Here is an 18,278-nt window from a genome sequence, read left to right as displayed (position 1 = left end):
TAGGCGACCAGTTTTGATAGCCTTTAGCCGCACCATCATACTACTCCTTCTCTGTTCCGCGGGTGATGTGGAGGTAAACCCAGGCCCTGCATGTCCCCAGGCACCCTCATTTGTTGACTTCTGTGATCGAAAAAGCCTTGGTTTCATGCATGTCAACATCAGAAGCCTCCTCCCTAAGTTTGTTTTACTCACTGCTTTAGCACACTCTGCTAACCCTGATGTCCTTGCCGTGTCTGAATCCTGGCTCAGGAAGGCCACCAAAAATTCAGAGATTTCCATACCCAACTATAACATCTTCCGTCAAAATAGAACTGCCAAAGGGGGAGGAGTTGCAGTCTACTGCAGAGATAGCCTGCAAAGTAATGTCATACTTTCCAGGTCCATACCCAAACAGTTCGAACTACTAATTTTGAAAATTACTCTCTCCAGAAATAAGTCTCTCACTGTTGCCGCCTGCTACCGACCCCCTCAGCTCCCAGCTGTGCCCTGGACACCATTTGTGAATTGATCGCCCCCATCTAGCTTCAGAGTTTGTTCTGTTAGGTGACCTAAACTGGGATATGCTTAACACCCCGGCAGTCCTACAATTTAAGCTAGATGCCCTCAATCTCACACAAATCATCAAGGAACCCACCAGGTACAACCCTAACTCTGTAAACAAGGGCACCCTCATAGACGTCATCCTGACCAACTGGCCCTCCAAATACACCTCCGCTGTCTTCAACCAGGATCTCAGCGATCACTGCCTCATTGCCTGTATCCGCCACGGAGCCGCAGTCAAACGACCACCCCTCATCAATGTCAAACGCTCCCTAAAACACTTCTGTGAGCAGGCCTTTCTAATCGACCTGGCCCGGGTATCCTGGAAGGACATTGACCTCATCCCGTCAGTTGAGGATGCCTGGTCATTCTTTAAAAGTAACTTCCTCACCATTTTAGATAAGCATGCTCCGTTCAAAAAATGCAGAACTAAGAACAGATACAGCCCTTGGTTCACTCCAGACCTGACTGCCCTCGACCAGCACAAAAAACATCCTGTGGCGGACTGCAATAGCATCGAATAGTCCCCGTGATATGCAACTGTTCAGGGAAGTCAGGAACCAATACACGCAGTCAGTCAGGAAAGCTAAGGCCAGCTTCTTCAGGCAGAAGTTTGCATCCTGTAGCTCCAACTCCAAAAAGTTCTGGGACACTGTGAAGTCCATGGAGAACAAGAGCACCTCCTCCCAGCTGCCCACTGCACTGAGGCTAGGTAACACGGTCACCACCGATAAATCCATGATTATCGAAAACTTCAATAAGCATTTCTCAACGGCTGGCCATGCCTTCCGCCTGGCTACTCCAACCTCGGCCAACAGCTCCCCCCCGCAGCACCTCGCCCAAGCCTCTCCAGGTTCTCCTTTACCCAAATCCAGATAGCAGATGTTCTGAAAGAGCTGCAAAACCTGGACCCGTACAAATCAGCTGGGCTTGACAATCTGGACCCCTATTTCTGAAACTATCCGCCGCCATTGTCGCAACCCCTATTACCAGCCTGTTCAACCTCTCTTTCATATCGTCTGAGATCCCCAAGGATTGAAAGCTGCCGCAGTCATCCCCCTCTTCAAAAGGGGAGACACATGGACGCAAACTGTTACAGACCTATATCCATCCTGCCCTGCAGACAGAGTTCAGTGTGTCAAATCGGAGGGCATGCTGTCCGGTCCATTGGCAGTCTCTATGGGGGTGCCACAGGGTTCAATTCTCGGGCCGACTCTTTTCTCTGTATATATCAATGATGTTGCTTTTGCTGCGGGCGATTCCCTGATCCACCTCTACGCAGACGACACCATTCTATATAATTTCGGCCCATCATTGGACACTGTGCTATCTAACCTCCAAACGAGCTTCAATGCCATACAACACTCCTTCCGTGGCCTCCAACTGCTCTTAAACGCTAGTAAAACCAAATGCATGCTTTTCAACCGATCGCTACCTGCACCCGCATGCCCGACTAGCATCACCACCCTGGATGGTTCCGACCTTGAATATGTGGACATCTATAAATACCTAGGTGTCTGGCTCGACTGCAACCTCTCCTTCCAGACTCATATCAAACATCTCCAATCGAAAATCAAATCAAGAGTCGGCTTTCTATTCCGCAACAAAGCCTCCTTCACTCACGCCGCCAAGCTTACCCTAGTAAAACTGACTATCCTACCGATCCTCGACTTCGGCGATGTCATCTACAAAATGGCTTCCAACACTCTACTCAGCAAACTGGATGCAGTCTATCACAGTGCCATCCGTTTTGTCACTAAAGCACCTTATACCACCCACCACTGCGACTTGTATGCTCTAGTCGGCTGGCCCTCGCTACATATTCGTCGCCAGACCCACTGGCTCCAGGTCATCTACAAGTCCATGCTAGGTAAAGCTCCGCCTTATCTCAGTTCACTGGTCACGATGGCAACACCCACCCGTAGCACGCGCTCCAGCAGGTGTATCTCACTGATCATCCCTAAAGCCAACACCTCATTTGGCCGCCTTTCGTTCCAGTACTCTGCTGCCTGTGACTGGAACGAACTGCAAAAATCGCTGAAGCTGGAGACTTTTATCTCCCTCACCAACTTCAAACATCGGCTATCTGAGCAGCTAACCGATCGCTGCAGCTGTACATAGTCTATTGGTAAATAGCCCACCCATTTTCACCTACCTCATCCCCATACTGTTTTTATTTATTTACTTTTCTGCTCTTTTGCACACCAATATCTCTACCTGTACATGACCATCTGATCATTTATCACTCCAGTGTTAATCTGCAAAATTGTAATTATTCGCCTACCTCCTCATGCCTTTTGCACACATTGTATATAGACTCCCCTTTTTTTCTACTGTGTTATTGACTTGTTAATTGTTTACTCCATGTGTAACTCTGTGTTGTCTGCTCACACTGCTATGCTTTATCTTGGCCAGGTCGCAGTTGCAAATGAGAACTTGTTCTCAACTAGCCTACCTGGTTAAATAAAGGTGAAATAAATAAAAAAAAGTACCTCTCCTCCAACTGACAGCGGGTTTGGGGGCTCCAGTGGTCTCGCAGGTGAACACAGCCGAGTTGCCGTCGGTAACGGTGAGATCAGAGGGGAGGAGGGAGAAGGAGGGGGTGACACCTAGGGATTCAAATTCTTATTATAATCAACACAGGAATACAGAGAGGAGGACAGTATAACTCACTAGTAACAACAAGTGTGTGTGTGTGTGTGTGTGTGTGTGTGTGTGTGTGTGTGTGTGTGTGTGTAACTCACTTGTGACCACCAGCTGTGTGTGTGTCTGTGTCTCTCCGGCTGCGTTCCGAGCGAAACACTGGAACATTCCGGCATCTCCTGGTTGGACTCTCCGCACAGTCAGACCCGTTGCCGCAGTAACCTTGTAGCGAGGGTTGGCCAACTTGGATACGGGCACAGCGTCTTTATACCACTCTATACGGGCCGGGGGGACTCCTACACACACACACACACACACACACACACGGTCACGCACACGCACACACACACACACGCGGTCACGCACACACACACACACACACACAGCTGGTGGTTACTAGTGAGTTACACACACACACACGGTCACCCACACGCACACGCACACACACACACACACACACTGGTGGTTACTAGTGAGTTACACACACACACACACACACACACGCACACACACCCACACGCACACGCACACACACACACACACACACACAGACACACACACAGCCTGCGATTCCTTACCCTTGGCCTGACAATGTAAGTCCACGTTCCTGTCCACCGCTGCTACACTCTTCAGTCTGGGTTCAGCAGTGAAGTACGGAGGCTCTGAAACACACACACAGTTAGTTAGCAATACTTCTATGGCATTACCAGTCGGAGAGAGAGAGAGAATGAGAGAGAGAGAGAGAGAGAGAGAGAGAGAGAGAGAGAGAGAGAGAGAGAGAGAGAGAGAGAGAGAGAGAGAGAGAGAGAGAGAGAGAGAGAGAGAGAGAGAGAGAGAGAGAGGAGAGAGAGAGAATCTCCACCAGCTGAGAGAGAAAGGGAGAAAGAGAGACAGAGAGAGGGAAAGGAGAGAGAGAGAGAGAGGAGAAGAGAGAGAGAGAGAGAGAGAGAGAGAGAGAGAGAGAGAGAGAGAGAGAGAGAGAGAGGAGAGAGAGAGAGAGAGAGAGAGAGAGATAGAAAGAGAGAGAGACAGAGAGACAGGGAGAAAGAGAGATCTCTCTCCCTCTCTTCTTTATCTCTCAATTCTGTGTTCCTCTAGAAGACGACAGAGAGAATCTCCACCAGCTGAGAGCCACAACAGACCAGCGGGTCCAGACCCGTGTTCTGTTGTTGTTCATGTTGTTAATAGTCCTAGCTAATAGTCCTAATAGTCCTATTGGACTGAAGTATGACTCTTCACTCAGCTAAAACTCCAAACACACTCAGCACACAGACAACGACGACACACACACACACTCCTCCTCCTGTGTGTGTGTGTGTAGAACCTGCTGTACCTTGTGGACAAGACAACAGAAACATTAATCTCCCTCATATACATATACATCTAACTCCTCCTCCTGTACAGCGGTGGGTCGGTGGGGAGACAGGTTTGTGCTTAGAGTTTTAATTCTCTCTCTCTCTCTCTCTGATGCTCTGTCTCTCTCTCTTTATCCCTCTCTAGAGATAGAGAGAAGAGAGAGAATAGAGAGAGAAGAGAGATGATAGAGAGAATAGAGATGATAGAGAGAAGAGAGAGAATAGAGAGAATAGAGAGAGAAGAGAGATGATAGAGAGATAGAGAGAGAAGAGAGATGATAGAGAGAAGAGAGAGATGATAGAGAGAAGAGAGATGATAGAGAGAATAGAGAGATGATAGAGAGAAGAGATGATAGAGAGAAGATAGATGATAGAGAGAAGAGAGGAGAGATGATAGAGAGAATAGAGAGATGATAGAGAGAAGAGAGATGATAGAGAGAAGATAGATGATAGAGAGAAGAGAGGAGAGATGATAGAGAGAAGAGAGAGATGATAGAGCGAAGAGAGATGATAGAGAGAATAGAGATGATAGAGAGAAGAGAGATGATAGAGAGAAGAGAGGAGAGATGATAGAGAGAATAGAGATGATAGAGAGAAGATAGATGATAGAGAGAAGAGAGGAGAGATGATAGAGAGAAGAGAGAGATGATAGAGCGAAGAGAGATGATAGAGAGAAGAGAGATGATAGAGAGAAGAGAGATGATAGAGAGAAGAGAGGAGAGATGATAGAGAGAAGAGAGATGATAGAGAGAAGAGAGATGATAGAGAGAATAGAGAGATGACAGAGAGAAGAGAGAGAATAGAGCGATGGAGAATAAATATGCACTGGCGTACTTCTGAGAGCACGCTATCCAACCTCTCCCTCAGCAATCATGAAGCATCAAAAGCTATTGAGTAACACATCAAAAAAAAGTTGATCTTCATCAATCATACACACACACACACACACACACACACACACACACACACACACACACACACACACACACACACACACACACACACACACACACACCTCCACATTCAAAGCACCTCAACCAGACACAGCCCACGCCTTTTCTGTGTGTGTGTGTGTGTGTGTGTGTGTGTGTGTGTGTGTGTGTGTGTGTGTGTGTGTGTGTGTGTGTGTGTGTTATTGACTCTGCGACTGAAAACATTTGTTCTGATCTGAGAAATGAACCATGGAGAATGTGTTATAACAGAACCATGGAGAATGTGTTATAACAGAACCATGGAGAATGTGTTATAACAGAACCATGGAGAATGTGTTATAACAGAACCATGGAGAATGTGTTATAACAGAACCATGGAGAATGTGTTATAACAGAACCATGGAGAATGTGTTATAACAGAACCATGGAGAATGTGTTATAACAGAACCATGGAGAATGTGTTATAACAGAACCATGGAGAATGTGTTATAACAGAACATGGAGAATGTGTTATAACAGAACCATGGAGAATGTGTTATAACAGAACCATGGAGAATGTGTTATAACAGAACCATGGAGAATGTGTTATAACAGAACCATGGAGAATGTGTTATAACAGAACCATGGAGAATGTGTTATAACAGAACCATGGAGAATGTGTTATAACAGAACCATGGAGAATGTGTTATAACAGAACCATGGAGAATGTGTTATAACAGAACCATGGAGAATGGAGAATGTTATAACAGAACCATGGAGAATGTGTTATAACAGAACCATGGAGAATGTGTTATAACAGAACCATGGAGAATGTGTTATAACAGAACCATGGAGAATGTGTTATAACAGAACCATGGAGAATGTGTTATAACAGAACCATGGAGAATGTGTTATAACAGAACCATGGAGAATGTGTTATAACAGAACCATGGAGAATGTGTTATAACAGAACCATGGAGAATGTGTTATAACAGAACCATGGAGAATGTGTTATAACAGAACCATGGAGAATGTGTTATAACAGAACCATGGAGAATGTGTTATAACAGAACCATGGAGAATGTGTTATAACAGAACCATGGAGAATGTGTTATAACAGAACCATGGAGAATGTGTTATAACAGAACCATGGAGAATGTGTTATAACAGAACCATGGAGAATGTGTTATAACAGAACCATGGAGAATGTGTTATAACAGAACCATGGAGAATGTGTTATAACAGAACCATGGAGAATGTGTTATAACAGAACCATGGAGAATGTGTTATAACAGAACCATGGAGAATGTGTTATAACAGAACCATGGAGAATGTGTTATAACAGAACCATGGAGAATGTGTTATAACAGAACCATGGAGAATAACAGAACCATGTTATAACAGAACCATGGAGAATGTGTTATAACAGAACCATGGAGAATGTGTTATAACAGAACCATGGAGAATGTGTTATAACAGAACCATGGAGAATGTGTTATAACAGAACCATGGAATGATAACAGAACCATATAACAGAACCATGGAGAATGTGTTATAACAGAACCATGGAGAATGTGTTATAACAGAACCATGGAGAATGTGTTATAACAGAACCATGGAGAATGTGTTATAACAGAACCATGGAGAATGTGTTATAACAGAACCATGGAGAATGTGTTATAACAGAACCATGGAGAATGTGTTATAACAGAACCATGGAGAATGTGTTATAACAGAACCATGGAGAATGTGTTATAACAGAACCATGGAGAATGTGTTATAACAGAACCATGGAGAATGTGTTATAACAGAACCATGGAGAATGTGTTATAACAGAACCATGGAGAATGTGTTATAACAGAACCATGGAGAATGTGTTATAACAGAACCATGGAGAATGTGTTATAACAGAACCATGGAGAATGTGTTATAACAGAACCATGGAGAATGTGTTATAACAGAACCATGGAGAATGTGTTATAACAGAACCATGGAGAATGTGTTATAACAGAACCATGGAGAATGTGTTATAACAGAACCATGGAGAATGTGTTATAACAGAACCATGGAGAATGTGTTATAACAGAACCATGGAGAATGTGTTATAACAGAACCATGGAGAATGTGTTATAACAGAACCATGGAGAATGTGTTATAACAGAACCATGGAGAATGTGTTATAACAGAACCATGGAGAATGTGTTATAACAGAACCATGGAGAATGTGTGTGTGTTAGTGTTTATGTGAATGTAATAGTACGGACCAAGCATCCTGCCATCCAGGACCTATCTATACCAGGCGGTGTCAGAGGAAAGCGAGAAACATCTCCAAAGACTCCAGCCACCCTGGTCATAGACAGTGAGATGTGTTTTGTACCCAGTACAGTGAGGTGTGTTTTGTACCCAGTACAGTGAGGTGTGTTTTGTACCCAGTACAGTGAGGTGTGTTTTGTACCCAGTACAGTGAGGTGTGTTTTGTTCCCAGTACAGTGAGATGTGTTTTGTGTACCCAGTACAGTGAGGTGTGTTTTGTGCCCAGTACAGTGAGGTGTGTTTTGTACCCAGTACAGTGAGGTGTGTTTTGTACCCAGTACAGTGAGGTGTGTTTTGTACCCAGTACAGTGAGGTGTGTGTTGTACCCAGTACAGTGAGGTGTGTTTTGTACCCAGTACAGTGAGGGTGTTTTGTTCCCAGTACAGTGAGGTGTGTTTTGTACCCAGTACAGTGAGGTGTGTTTTGTACCCAGTACAGTGAGGTGTGTTTTGTACCCAGTACAGTGAGGTGTGTTTTGTTCCCAGTACAGTGAGGTGTGTTTTGTTCCCAGTACAGTGAGGTGTGTTTTGTACCCAGTACAGTGAGGTGTGTTTTGTACCCAGTACAGTGAGGTGTGTTTTGTACCCAGTACAGTGAGGTGTGTTTTGTTCCCAGTACAGTGAGATGTGTTTTGTTCCCAGTACAGTGAGGTGTGTTTTGTTCCCAGTACAGTGAGCTGTGTTTTGTACCCAGTACAGTGAGGTGTTTTTGTACCCAGTACAGTGAGGTGTGTTTGTACCCAGTACAGTGAGGTGTGTTTTGTACCCAGTACAGTGAGGTGTGTTTTGTTGTGTTGTAACCCAGTACAGTGAGGTGTTTTGTTCCCAGTACAGTGAGATGTGTGTTTTGTTCCCAGTACAGTGAGATGTGTTTTGTACCCAGTACAGTGAGGTGTGTTTTGTACCCAGTACAGTGAGGTGTGTTTTGTACCCAGTACAGTGAGGTGTGTTTTGTTCCCAGTACAGTGAGGTGTGTTTTGTTCCCAGTACAGTGAGGTGTGTTTACAGTGAGGTGTGTTTTGTACCCAGTACAGTGAGGTGTGTTTTGTACCCAGTACAGTGAGGTGTGTTTTGTTCCCAGTACAGTGAGGTGTGTTTTGTTCCCAGTACAGTGAGGTGTGTTTTGTTCCAGTACAGTGAGGTGTGTTTTGTACCCAGTACAGTGAGGTGTGTTTTACAGTGAGGTGTGTTTTGTACCCAGTACAGTGAGGTGTGTTTTGTACCCAGTACAGTGAGGTGTGTTTTGTTCCCAGTACAGTGAGGTGTGTTTTGTGACCCAGTACAGTGAGGTGTGTTTTGTTCCCAGTACAGTGAGGTGAGGTGTGTTTGTTCCCAGTACAGTGAGGTGTGTTTTGTACCCAGTACAGTGAGGTGTGTTTTGTTCCCAGTACAGTGAGGTGTGTTTTGTTCCCAGTACAGTGAGGTGTGTTTTGTACAGTGAGGTGTGTTTTGTTCCCAGTACAGTGAGGTGTGTTTTGTTCCCAGTACAGTGAGGTGTGTTTTGTACCCAGTACAGTGAGGTGTGTTTTGTTCCCAGTACAGTGAGGTGTGTTTTGTTCCCAGTACAGTGAGGTGTGTTTTGTACCCAGTACAGTGAGGTGTGTTTTGTACCCAGTACAGTGAGGTGTGTTTACAGTGAGGTGTGTTTTGTTCCCAGTACAGTGAGGTGTGTTTTGTACAGTGAGGTGTGTTTGTTCCCAGTACAGTGAGGTGTGTTTTGTTCCCAGTACAGTGAGGTGTGTTTTGTTCCCAGTACAGTGAGGTGTGTTTGTACCCAGTACAGTGAGGTGTGTTTGTACCCAGTACAGTGAGGTGTGTTTTGTTCCCAGTACAGTGAGGTGTGTTTGTACCCAGTACAGTGAGGTGTGTTGTACCCAGTACAGTGAGGTGTTTTTGTACCCAGTACAGTGAGGTGTGTTTTGTACCCAGTACAGTGAGGTGTGTTTGTACCCAGTACAGTGAGGTGTGTTTTGTTCCCAGTACAGTGAGGTGTGTTTTGTACCCAGTACAGTGAGGTGTGTTTTGTACCCAGTACAGTGAGGTGTGTTTTGTACCCAGTACAGTGAGGTGTGTTTTGTACCCAGTACAGTGAGGTGTGTTTTGTACCCAGTACAGTGAGGTGTGTTTTGTTCCCAGTACAGTGAGGTGTGTTTTGTTCCCAGTACAGTGAGGTGTGTTTTGTACCCAGTACAGTGAGGTGTGTTTGTACCCAGTACAGTGAGGTGTGTTTTGTACCCAGTACAGTGAGGTGTGTTTTGTTCCCAGTACAGTGAGGTGTGTTTTGTACCCAGTACAGTGAGGTGTTTTGAGGTGTGTTTTGTACAGTACAGTGAGGTGTGTTTTGTTCCCAGTACAGTGAGGTGTGTTTTGTTCCCAGTACAGTGAGGTGTGTTTTGTTCCCAGTACAGTGAGGTGTGTTTTGTACCCAGTACAGTGAGGTGTGTTTTGTACCCAGTACAGTGAGGTGTGTTTTGTACCCAGTACAGTGAGGTGTGTTTTGTACCCAGTACAGTACAGTGAGGTGTGTTTTGTACCCAGTACAGTTTGTTCCCAGTACAGTGAGGTGTGTTTGTACCCAGTACAGTGAGGTGTGTTTTGTTCCCAGTACAGTGAGAGTGTGTGTTTGTGTTTTGTTCCCAGTACAGTGAGGTGTGTTTGTACCCAGTACAGTGAGGTGTGTTTTGTACCCAGTACAGTGAGGTGTGTTTGTACCAGTGAGGTGTGTTTGTACCCAGTACAGTGAGGTGTGTTTTGTACCCAGTACAGTGAGTGTGTTTGTACCCAGTACAGTGAGGTGTGTTTGAGGTGTGTGTTTACCAGTACAGTGAGGTGTGTTTTGTACCCAGTACAGTGAGGTGTGTTTGTGTTGAGGTTTGTACCCAGTACCCAGTACAGTGAGGTGTGTTTTGTACCCAGTACAGTGAGGTGTGTTTTGTTCCCAGTACAGTGAGGTGTGTTTTGTACCCAGTACAGTGAGGTGTTTTGTGTACAGTGAGGTGTGTTTTGTACCCAGTACAGTGAGGTGTGTTTTGTACCCAGTACAGTGAGGTGTGTTTTGTACCCAGTACAGTGAGGTGTGTTTTGTACCCAGTACAGTGAGGTGTGTTTGTACCCAGTATAGTGAGGTGTGTTTTGTACCCAGTACAGTGAGGTGTGTTTGTACCCAGTACAGTGAGGTGTGTTTGTACCCAGTACAGTGAGGTGTGTTTTGTACCCAGTACAGTGAGGTGTGTTTTGTACCCAGTACAGTGAGGTGTGTTTGTACCCAGTACAGTGAGGTGTGTTTGTACCCAGTACAGTGAGCTGTGTTGTTCCCAGTACAGTGAGGTGTGTTTGTACCCAGTACAGTGAGGTGTGTTTTGTACCCAGTACAGTGAGGTGTGTTTGTACCCAGTACAGTGAGGTGTGTTTTGTACCCAGTACAGTGAGCTGTGTCGTACCCAGTACAGTGAGATGGGCCCGGGCCTCGGTGGGTCTGGTGGTGGAGTTGAGAAGCGACGCCTCACACACGTACACGCCCCCGTCCGAGAGGGAGGGGCTAGAGAGGGTCAGGCGACGACCGAACACGCCCACTCCACTGGCCAGCCGACGCCCATTACGTTTCCACGACAACACCAGCCTCTCCACCGGCCTGGGGAGAAAACAACAAATTAACCAAATTAAATCAATAACTCATCTAGCCAATCAATCAACCAATTAAACAATCAATCAACTTCCAGTCTTCATAGAGGTCCATGGGTCACACAACTACTGTACTGTCTACTAGGGTCACACAACTACTGTACTGTCTACTAGGGTCACACAACTACTGTACTGTCTACTAGGGTCACACAACTACTGTACTGTCTACTAGGGTCACACACACTACTGTACTGTCTACTAGGGTCACACAACTACTGTACTGTCTACTAGGGTCACACAACTACTGTACTGTCTACTAGGGTCACACAACTACTGTACTGTCTACTAGGGTCACACAACTACTGTACTGTCTACTAGGGTCACACAACTACTGTACTGTCTACTAGGGTCACACAACTACTGTACTGTCTACTAGGGTCACACAACTACTGTACTGTCTACTAGGGTCACACAACTACTGTACTGTCTACTACACACAACTACTGTACTACTAGGGTCACACAACTAACTGTCTACTGTCACTGTCTGTCTACTAGGGTCACACAACTACTGTACTGTCTACTAGGGTCACACAACTACTGTACTGTCTACTAGGGTCACACAACTACTGTACTGTCTACTAGGGTCACACAACTACTGTACTGTCTACTAGGGTCACACAACTACTGTACTGTCTACTAGGGTCACACAACTACTGTACTGTCTACTAGGGTCACACAACTACTGTACTGTCTACTAGGGTACTGTCTACTACACACTACTGTACTGTCTACTAGGGTCACACAACTACTGTACTGTCTACTAGGGTACTGTCTACACAACTACTGTACTGTCACACAACTACTGTACTGTCTACTAGGTCACACAACTACTGTACTGTCTACTAGGGTCACACACAACTACTGTACTGTCTACTAGGGTCACACAACTACTGTACTGTCTACTAGGGTGTACACACACACTACTGTACTGTCTACTAGGGTCACACAACTACTGTACTGTCTACTAGGGTCACACAACTACTGTACTGTCTACTAGGGTCACACAACTACTGTACTGTCTACTAGGGTCACACAACTACTGTACTGTCTACTAGGGTCACACAACTACTGTACTGTCTACTAGGGTCACACAACTACTGTACTGTCTACTAGGGTCACACAACTACTGTACTGTCTACTAGGGTCACACAACTACTGTACTGTCTACTAGGGTACTGTCTACTACAACAACTACTGTACTGTCTACTAGGGTCACACAACTACTGTACTGTCTACTAGGTCACACAACTACTGTACTGTCTACTAGGGTCACACACTGTACTGTCTACTACACACAACTACTGTACTGTCTACTAGGGTCACACAACTACTGTACTGTCTACTAGGGTCACACAACTACTGTACTGTCTACTAGGGTCACACAACTACTGTACTGTCTACTGTACTGTCTACTAGGGTCACACAACTACTGTACTGTCTACTAGGGTCACACAACTACTGTACTGTCTACTGGGTCACACAACTACTGTACTGTCTACTAGGGTCACACAACTACTGTACTGGGTCACACAACTACTGTACTGTCTACTAGGGTCACACAACTACTGTACTGTCTACTAGGGTCACACAACTACTGTACTGTCTACTAGGGTCACACAACTCACACTGTCTACTACTGTACTGTCTACTAGGGTCACACAACTACTGTACTGTCTACTAGGGTCACACAACTACTGTACTGTCTACTAGGGTCACACAACTACTGTACTGTCTACTAGGGTCACACAACTACTGTACTGTCTACTGGGTCACACAACTACTGTACTGTCTACTAGGGTCACACAACTACTGTACTGTCTACTAGGGTCACACAACTACTGTACTGTCTACTAGGGTCACACAACTACTGTACTGTCTACTAGGGTCACACAACTACTGTACTGTCTACTAGGGTCACACAACTACTGTACTGTCTACTAGGGTCACACAACTACTGTACTGTCTACTAGGTCACACAACTACTGTACTGTCTACTAGGGTCACACAACTACTGTACTGTCTACACAACTACTGTACTGTCTACTAGGGTCACACAACTACTGTACTGTCTACTAGGGTCACACAACTACTGTACTGTCTACTAGGGTCACACAACTACTGTACTGTCTACTAGGGTCACACAACTACTGTACTGTCTACTAGGGTCACACAACTACTGTACTGTCTACTAGGGTCACACAACTACTGTACTGTCTACTAGGGTCACACAACTACTGTACTGTCTACTAGGGGGTCACACAACTGTCTACTGTACTGTCTACTAGGGTCACACAACTACTGTACTGTCTACTGGGTCACACAACTACTGTACTGTCTACTAGGGTCACACAACTACTGTACTGTCTACTAGGGTCACACAACTACTGTACTGTCTACTAGGGTCACACAACTACTGTACTGTCTACTAGGGTCACACAACTACTGTACTGTCTACTAGGGTCACACAACTACTGTACTGTCTACTAGGGTCACACAACTACTGTACTGTCTACTAGGGTCACACAACTACTGTACTGTCTACTAGGGTCACACAACTACTGTACTGTCTACTGGGTCACACAACTACTGTACTGTCTAGGGTCACACAACTACTGTACTGTCTACTAGGGTCACACAACTACTGTACTGTCTACTAGGGTCACACAACTACTGTACTGTCTACTAGGGTCACACAACTACTGTACTGTCTACTAGGGTCACACAACTACTGTACTGTCTACTAGGGTCACACAACTACTGTACTGTCTACTAGGGTCACACAACTACTGTACTACTGTCTACTACTGTACTGTCACACAACTACTGTACTGTCTACTAGGGTCACACAACTACTGTACTGTCTACTAGGGTCACACAACTACTGTACTGTCTACTAGGGTCACACAACTACTGTACTGTCTACTAGGGTCACACAACTACTGTACTGTCTACTAGGGTCACACAACTGTCTGTACTGGGGTCACACAACTACTGTACTGTCTACTAGGGTCACACAACTACTGTACTGTCTACTAGGGTCACACAACTACTGTACTGTCTACTAGGGTCACACAACTACTGTACTGTCTACTAGGGTCACACAACTACTGTACTGTCTACTGTACTGTCTACTAGGGTCACACAACTACTGTACTGTCTACTAGGGTCACACAACTACTGTACTGTCTACTAGGGTCACACAACTACTGTACTGTCTACTAGGGTCACACAACTACTGTACTGTCTACTGGGTACTGTGTACTGTCTACTAGGGTCACACAACTACTGTACTGTCTACTAGGGTCACACAACTACTGTACTGTCTACTAGGGGTCACACAACTACTGTACTGTCTACTAGGGTCACACTGTCTAACTACTGTACTGTCTACTAGGGTCACACAACTACTGTACTGTCTACTAGGGTCACACAACTACTGTACTGTCTACTAGGGTCACACAACTACTGTACTGTCTACTAGGGTCACACAACTACTGTACTGTCTACTAGGGTCACACAACTACTGTACTGTCTACTAGGGTCACACAACTACTGTACTGTCTACTAGGGTCACACAACTACTGTACTGTCTACTAGGGTCACACAACTACTGTACTGTCTACTAGGGTCACACAACTACTGTACTGTCTACTAGGGTCACACAACTACTGTACTGTCTACTAGGTCACACAACTACTGTACTGTCTACTAGGGTCACACAACTACTGTACTGTCTACTAGGGTCACACAACTACTGTACTGTCTACTGGGTCACACAACTACTGTACTGTCTACTACAACTACTGTACTGTCACTGGGTCTAACTACTGTACTGTCTACTAGGGTCACACAACTACTGTACTGTCTACTAGGTCTACTAGGGTCACACAACTACTGTACTGTCTACTAGGGTCACACAACTACTGTACTGTCTACTAGGGTCACACAACTACTGTACTGTCTACTAGGGTCACACAACTACTGTACTGTCTACTAGGGTCACACAACTACTGTACTGTCTACTACTGTCTACTAGGGTCACACAACTACTGTACTGTCTACTAGGGTCACACAACTCACACAACTACTGTACTGTCTACTAGGGTCACACAACTACTGTACTGTCTACTAGGGTCACACAACTACTGGGTACTACTGTCTCTACTAGGGTCACACAACTACTGTACTGTCTACTAGGGTCACACAACTACTGTACTGTCTACTAGGGTCACACAACTACTGTACTGTCTACTAGGGTCACACAACTACTGTACTGTCTACTAGGGTCACACAAACTACTGTACTGTCTACTAGGGTCACACAACTACTGTACTGTCTACTAGGGTCACACAACTACTGTACTGTCTACTCACACAACTACTGTACTGTCTACTAGGTCACACAACTACTGTACTGTCTACTAGGGTCACACAACTACTGTACTGTCTACTAGGGACACACAACTACTGTACTGTCTACTAGGGTCACACAACTACTGTACTGTCTACTAGGGTCACACAACTACTGTACTGTCTACTAGGGTCACACAACTACTGTACTGTCTACTAGGGTCACACAACTACTGTACTGTCTACTAGGGTCACACAACTACTGTACTGTCTACTAGGGTCACACAACTACTGTACTGTCTACTAGGGTCACACAACTACTGTACTGTCTACTAGGGTCACACAACTACTGTACTGTCTACTAGGGTCACACAACTACTGTACTGTCTACTAGGGTCACACAACTACTGTACTGTCTACTAGGGTCACACAACTACTGTACTGTCTACTAGGGTCACACAACTACTGTACTGTCTACTAGGGTCACACAACTACTGTACTGTCTACTAGGGTCACACAACTACTGTACTGTCTACACAACTACTGTACTGTCTACTAGGTCACACAACTACTGTACTGTCTACTGTCTAGGGTCACACAACTACTGTACTGTCTACTAGGGTCACACAACTACTGTACTCGTCTACTGTCTACTACTGGGTCACACAACTACTGTACTGTCTACTAGGGTCACACAACTACTGTACTGTCTACTAGGGTCACACAACTACTGTACTGTCTACTAGGGTCACACACACAACTACTGTACTGTCTACTAGGGTCACACAACTACTGTACTGTCTACTAGGGTCACACAACTACTGTACTGTCTACTAGGGTCACACAACTACTGTACTGTCTACTAGGGTCACACAACTACTGTACTGTCTACTACTGGGGTGTCACACAACTACTGTACTGTCTACTAGGGTCACACAACTGTCTACTAGGGTCACTGTACTGTACTGTCTACTAGGGTCACACAACTACTGTACTGTCTACTAGGGTCACACAACTACTGTACTGTCTACTAGGTCACACAACTACAACTACTGTACTGTCTACTAGGGTCACACAACTACTGTACTGTCTACTAGGGTCACACAACTACTGTACTGTCTACTAGGGTCACACAACTACTGTACTGTCTACTAGGGTCACACAACTACTGTACTACTGGGGTCTACTGTACTGTCTACTAGGGTCACACAACTACTGTACTGTCTACTAGGGTCACACAACTACTGTACTGTCTACTAGGGTCACACAACTACTGTACTGTCTACTAGGGTCACACAACTACTGTACTGTCTACTAGGGTCACACAACTACTGTACTGTCTACTAGGGTCACACAACTACTGTACTGTCTACTAGGGTCACACAACACAACTACTGTACTGTCTACTAGGGTCACACAACTACTGTACTGTCTACTAGGGTCACACAACTACTGTACTGTCTACTAGGGTCACACAACTACTGTACTGTCTACTAGGGTCACACAACTACTGTACTGTCTACTAGGGTACTGTACTGTCTACTAACTACTGTACTGTCTACTAGGGTCACACAACTACTGTACTGTCTACTACTAGGGTCACACAACTACTGTACTGTCTACTAGGGTCACACAACTACTGTACTGTCTACTAGGGTCACACAACTACTGTACTGTCTACTAGGGTCACACAACTACTGTACTGTCTACTAGGGACACACAACTACTGTACTGTCTACTAGGGTCACACAACTACTGTACTACTAGGGTCACACAACTACTGTACTGTCTACTAGGGTCACACAACTACTGTACTGTCTACTAGGGACACACAACTACTGTACTGTCTACTAGGGACACACAACTACTGTACTGTCTACTAGGGTCACACAACTACTGTACTGTCTACTAGGGTCACACAACTACTGTACTGTCTACTAGGGTCACACAACTACTGTACTGTCTACTAGGGTCACACAACTACTGTACTGTCTACTAGGGTCACACAACTACTGTACTGTCTACTAGGGTCACACAACTACTGTACTGTCTACTAGGGTCACACAACTACTGTACTGTCTACTAGGGTCACACAACTACTGTACTGTCTACTAGGGTCTGTCTACTAGGGTCACACAACTACTGTACTGTCTACTAGGGTCACACAACTACTGTACTGTCTACTAGGGTCACACAACTACTGTACTGTCTACTAGGGTCACACAACTACTGTACTGTCTACTGTCACACAACTACTGTACTGTCTACTAGGGTCACACAACTACTGTACTGTCTACTAGGGTCACACAACTACTGTACTGTCTACTAGGGTCACACAACTACTGTACTGTCTACTAGGGTCACACAACTACTGTACTGTCTACTAGGGTCACACAACTACTGTACTGTCTACTAGGGTCACACAACTACTGTACTGTCTACTAACTACTGGTCTACTCACACAACTACTGTACTGTCTACTAGG

General features: G+C 45.2%; 1 protein-coding gene across 1 annotated transcript in view; it reads right to left on the bottom strand.

Moving 5' to 3' along the window:
- The window catches only part of LOC127924014 (protein sidekick-1-like), a 179,850-nt gene that overhangs the window by 150,724 nt on the left and 10,848 nt on the right, over positions 1–18,278 (bottom strand). Inside the window, 4 exon segments of the mRNA XM_052508362.1 lie at positions 3,033–3,149; positions 3,285–3,479; positions 3,762–3,845; positions 11,202–11,392. Coding sequence (XP_052364322.1) covers positions 3,033–3,149; positions 3,285–3,479; positions 3,762–3,845; positions 11,202–11,392 — 587 coding nt within the window.

Source organism: Oncorhynchus keta, unplaced genomic scaffold, assembly GCF_023373465.1.
Source record: "Oncorhynchus keta strain PuntledgeMale-10-30-2019 unplaced genomic scaffold, Oket_V2 Un_contig_349_pilon_pilon, whole genome shotgun sequence".
NCBI classification, from domain to species: domain Eukaryota; kingdom Metazoa; phylum Chordata; class Actinopteri; order Salmoniformes; family Salmonidae; genus Oncorhynchus; species Oncorhynchus keta.
This window is presented reverse-complemented; position numbering and strand designations above follow the sequence as displayed.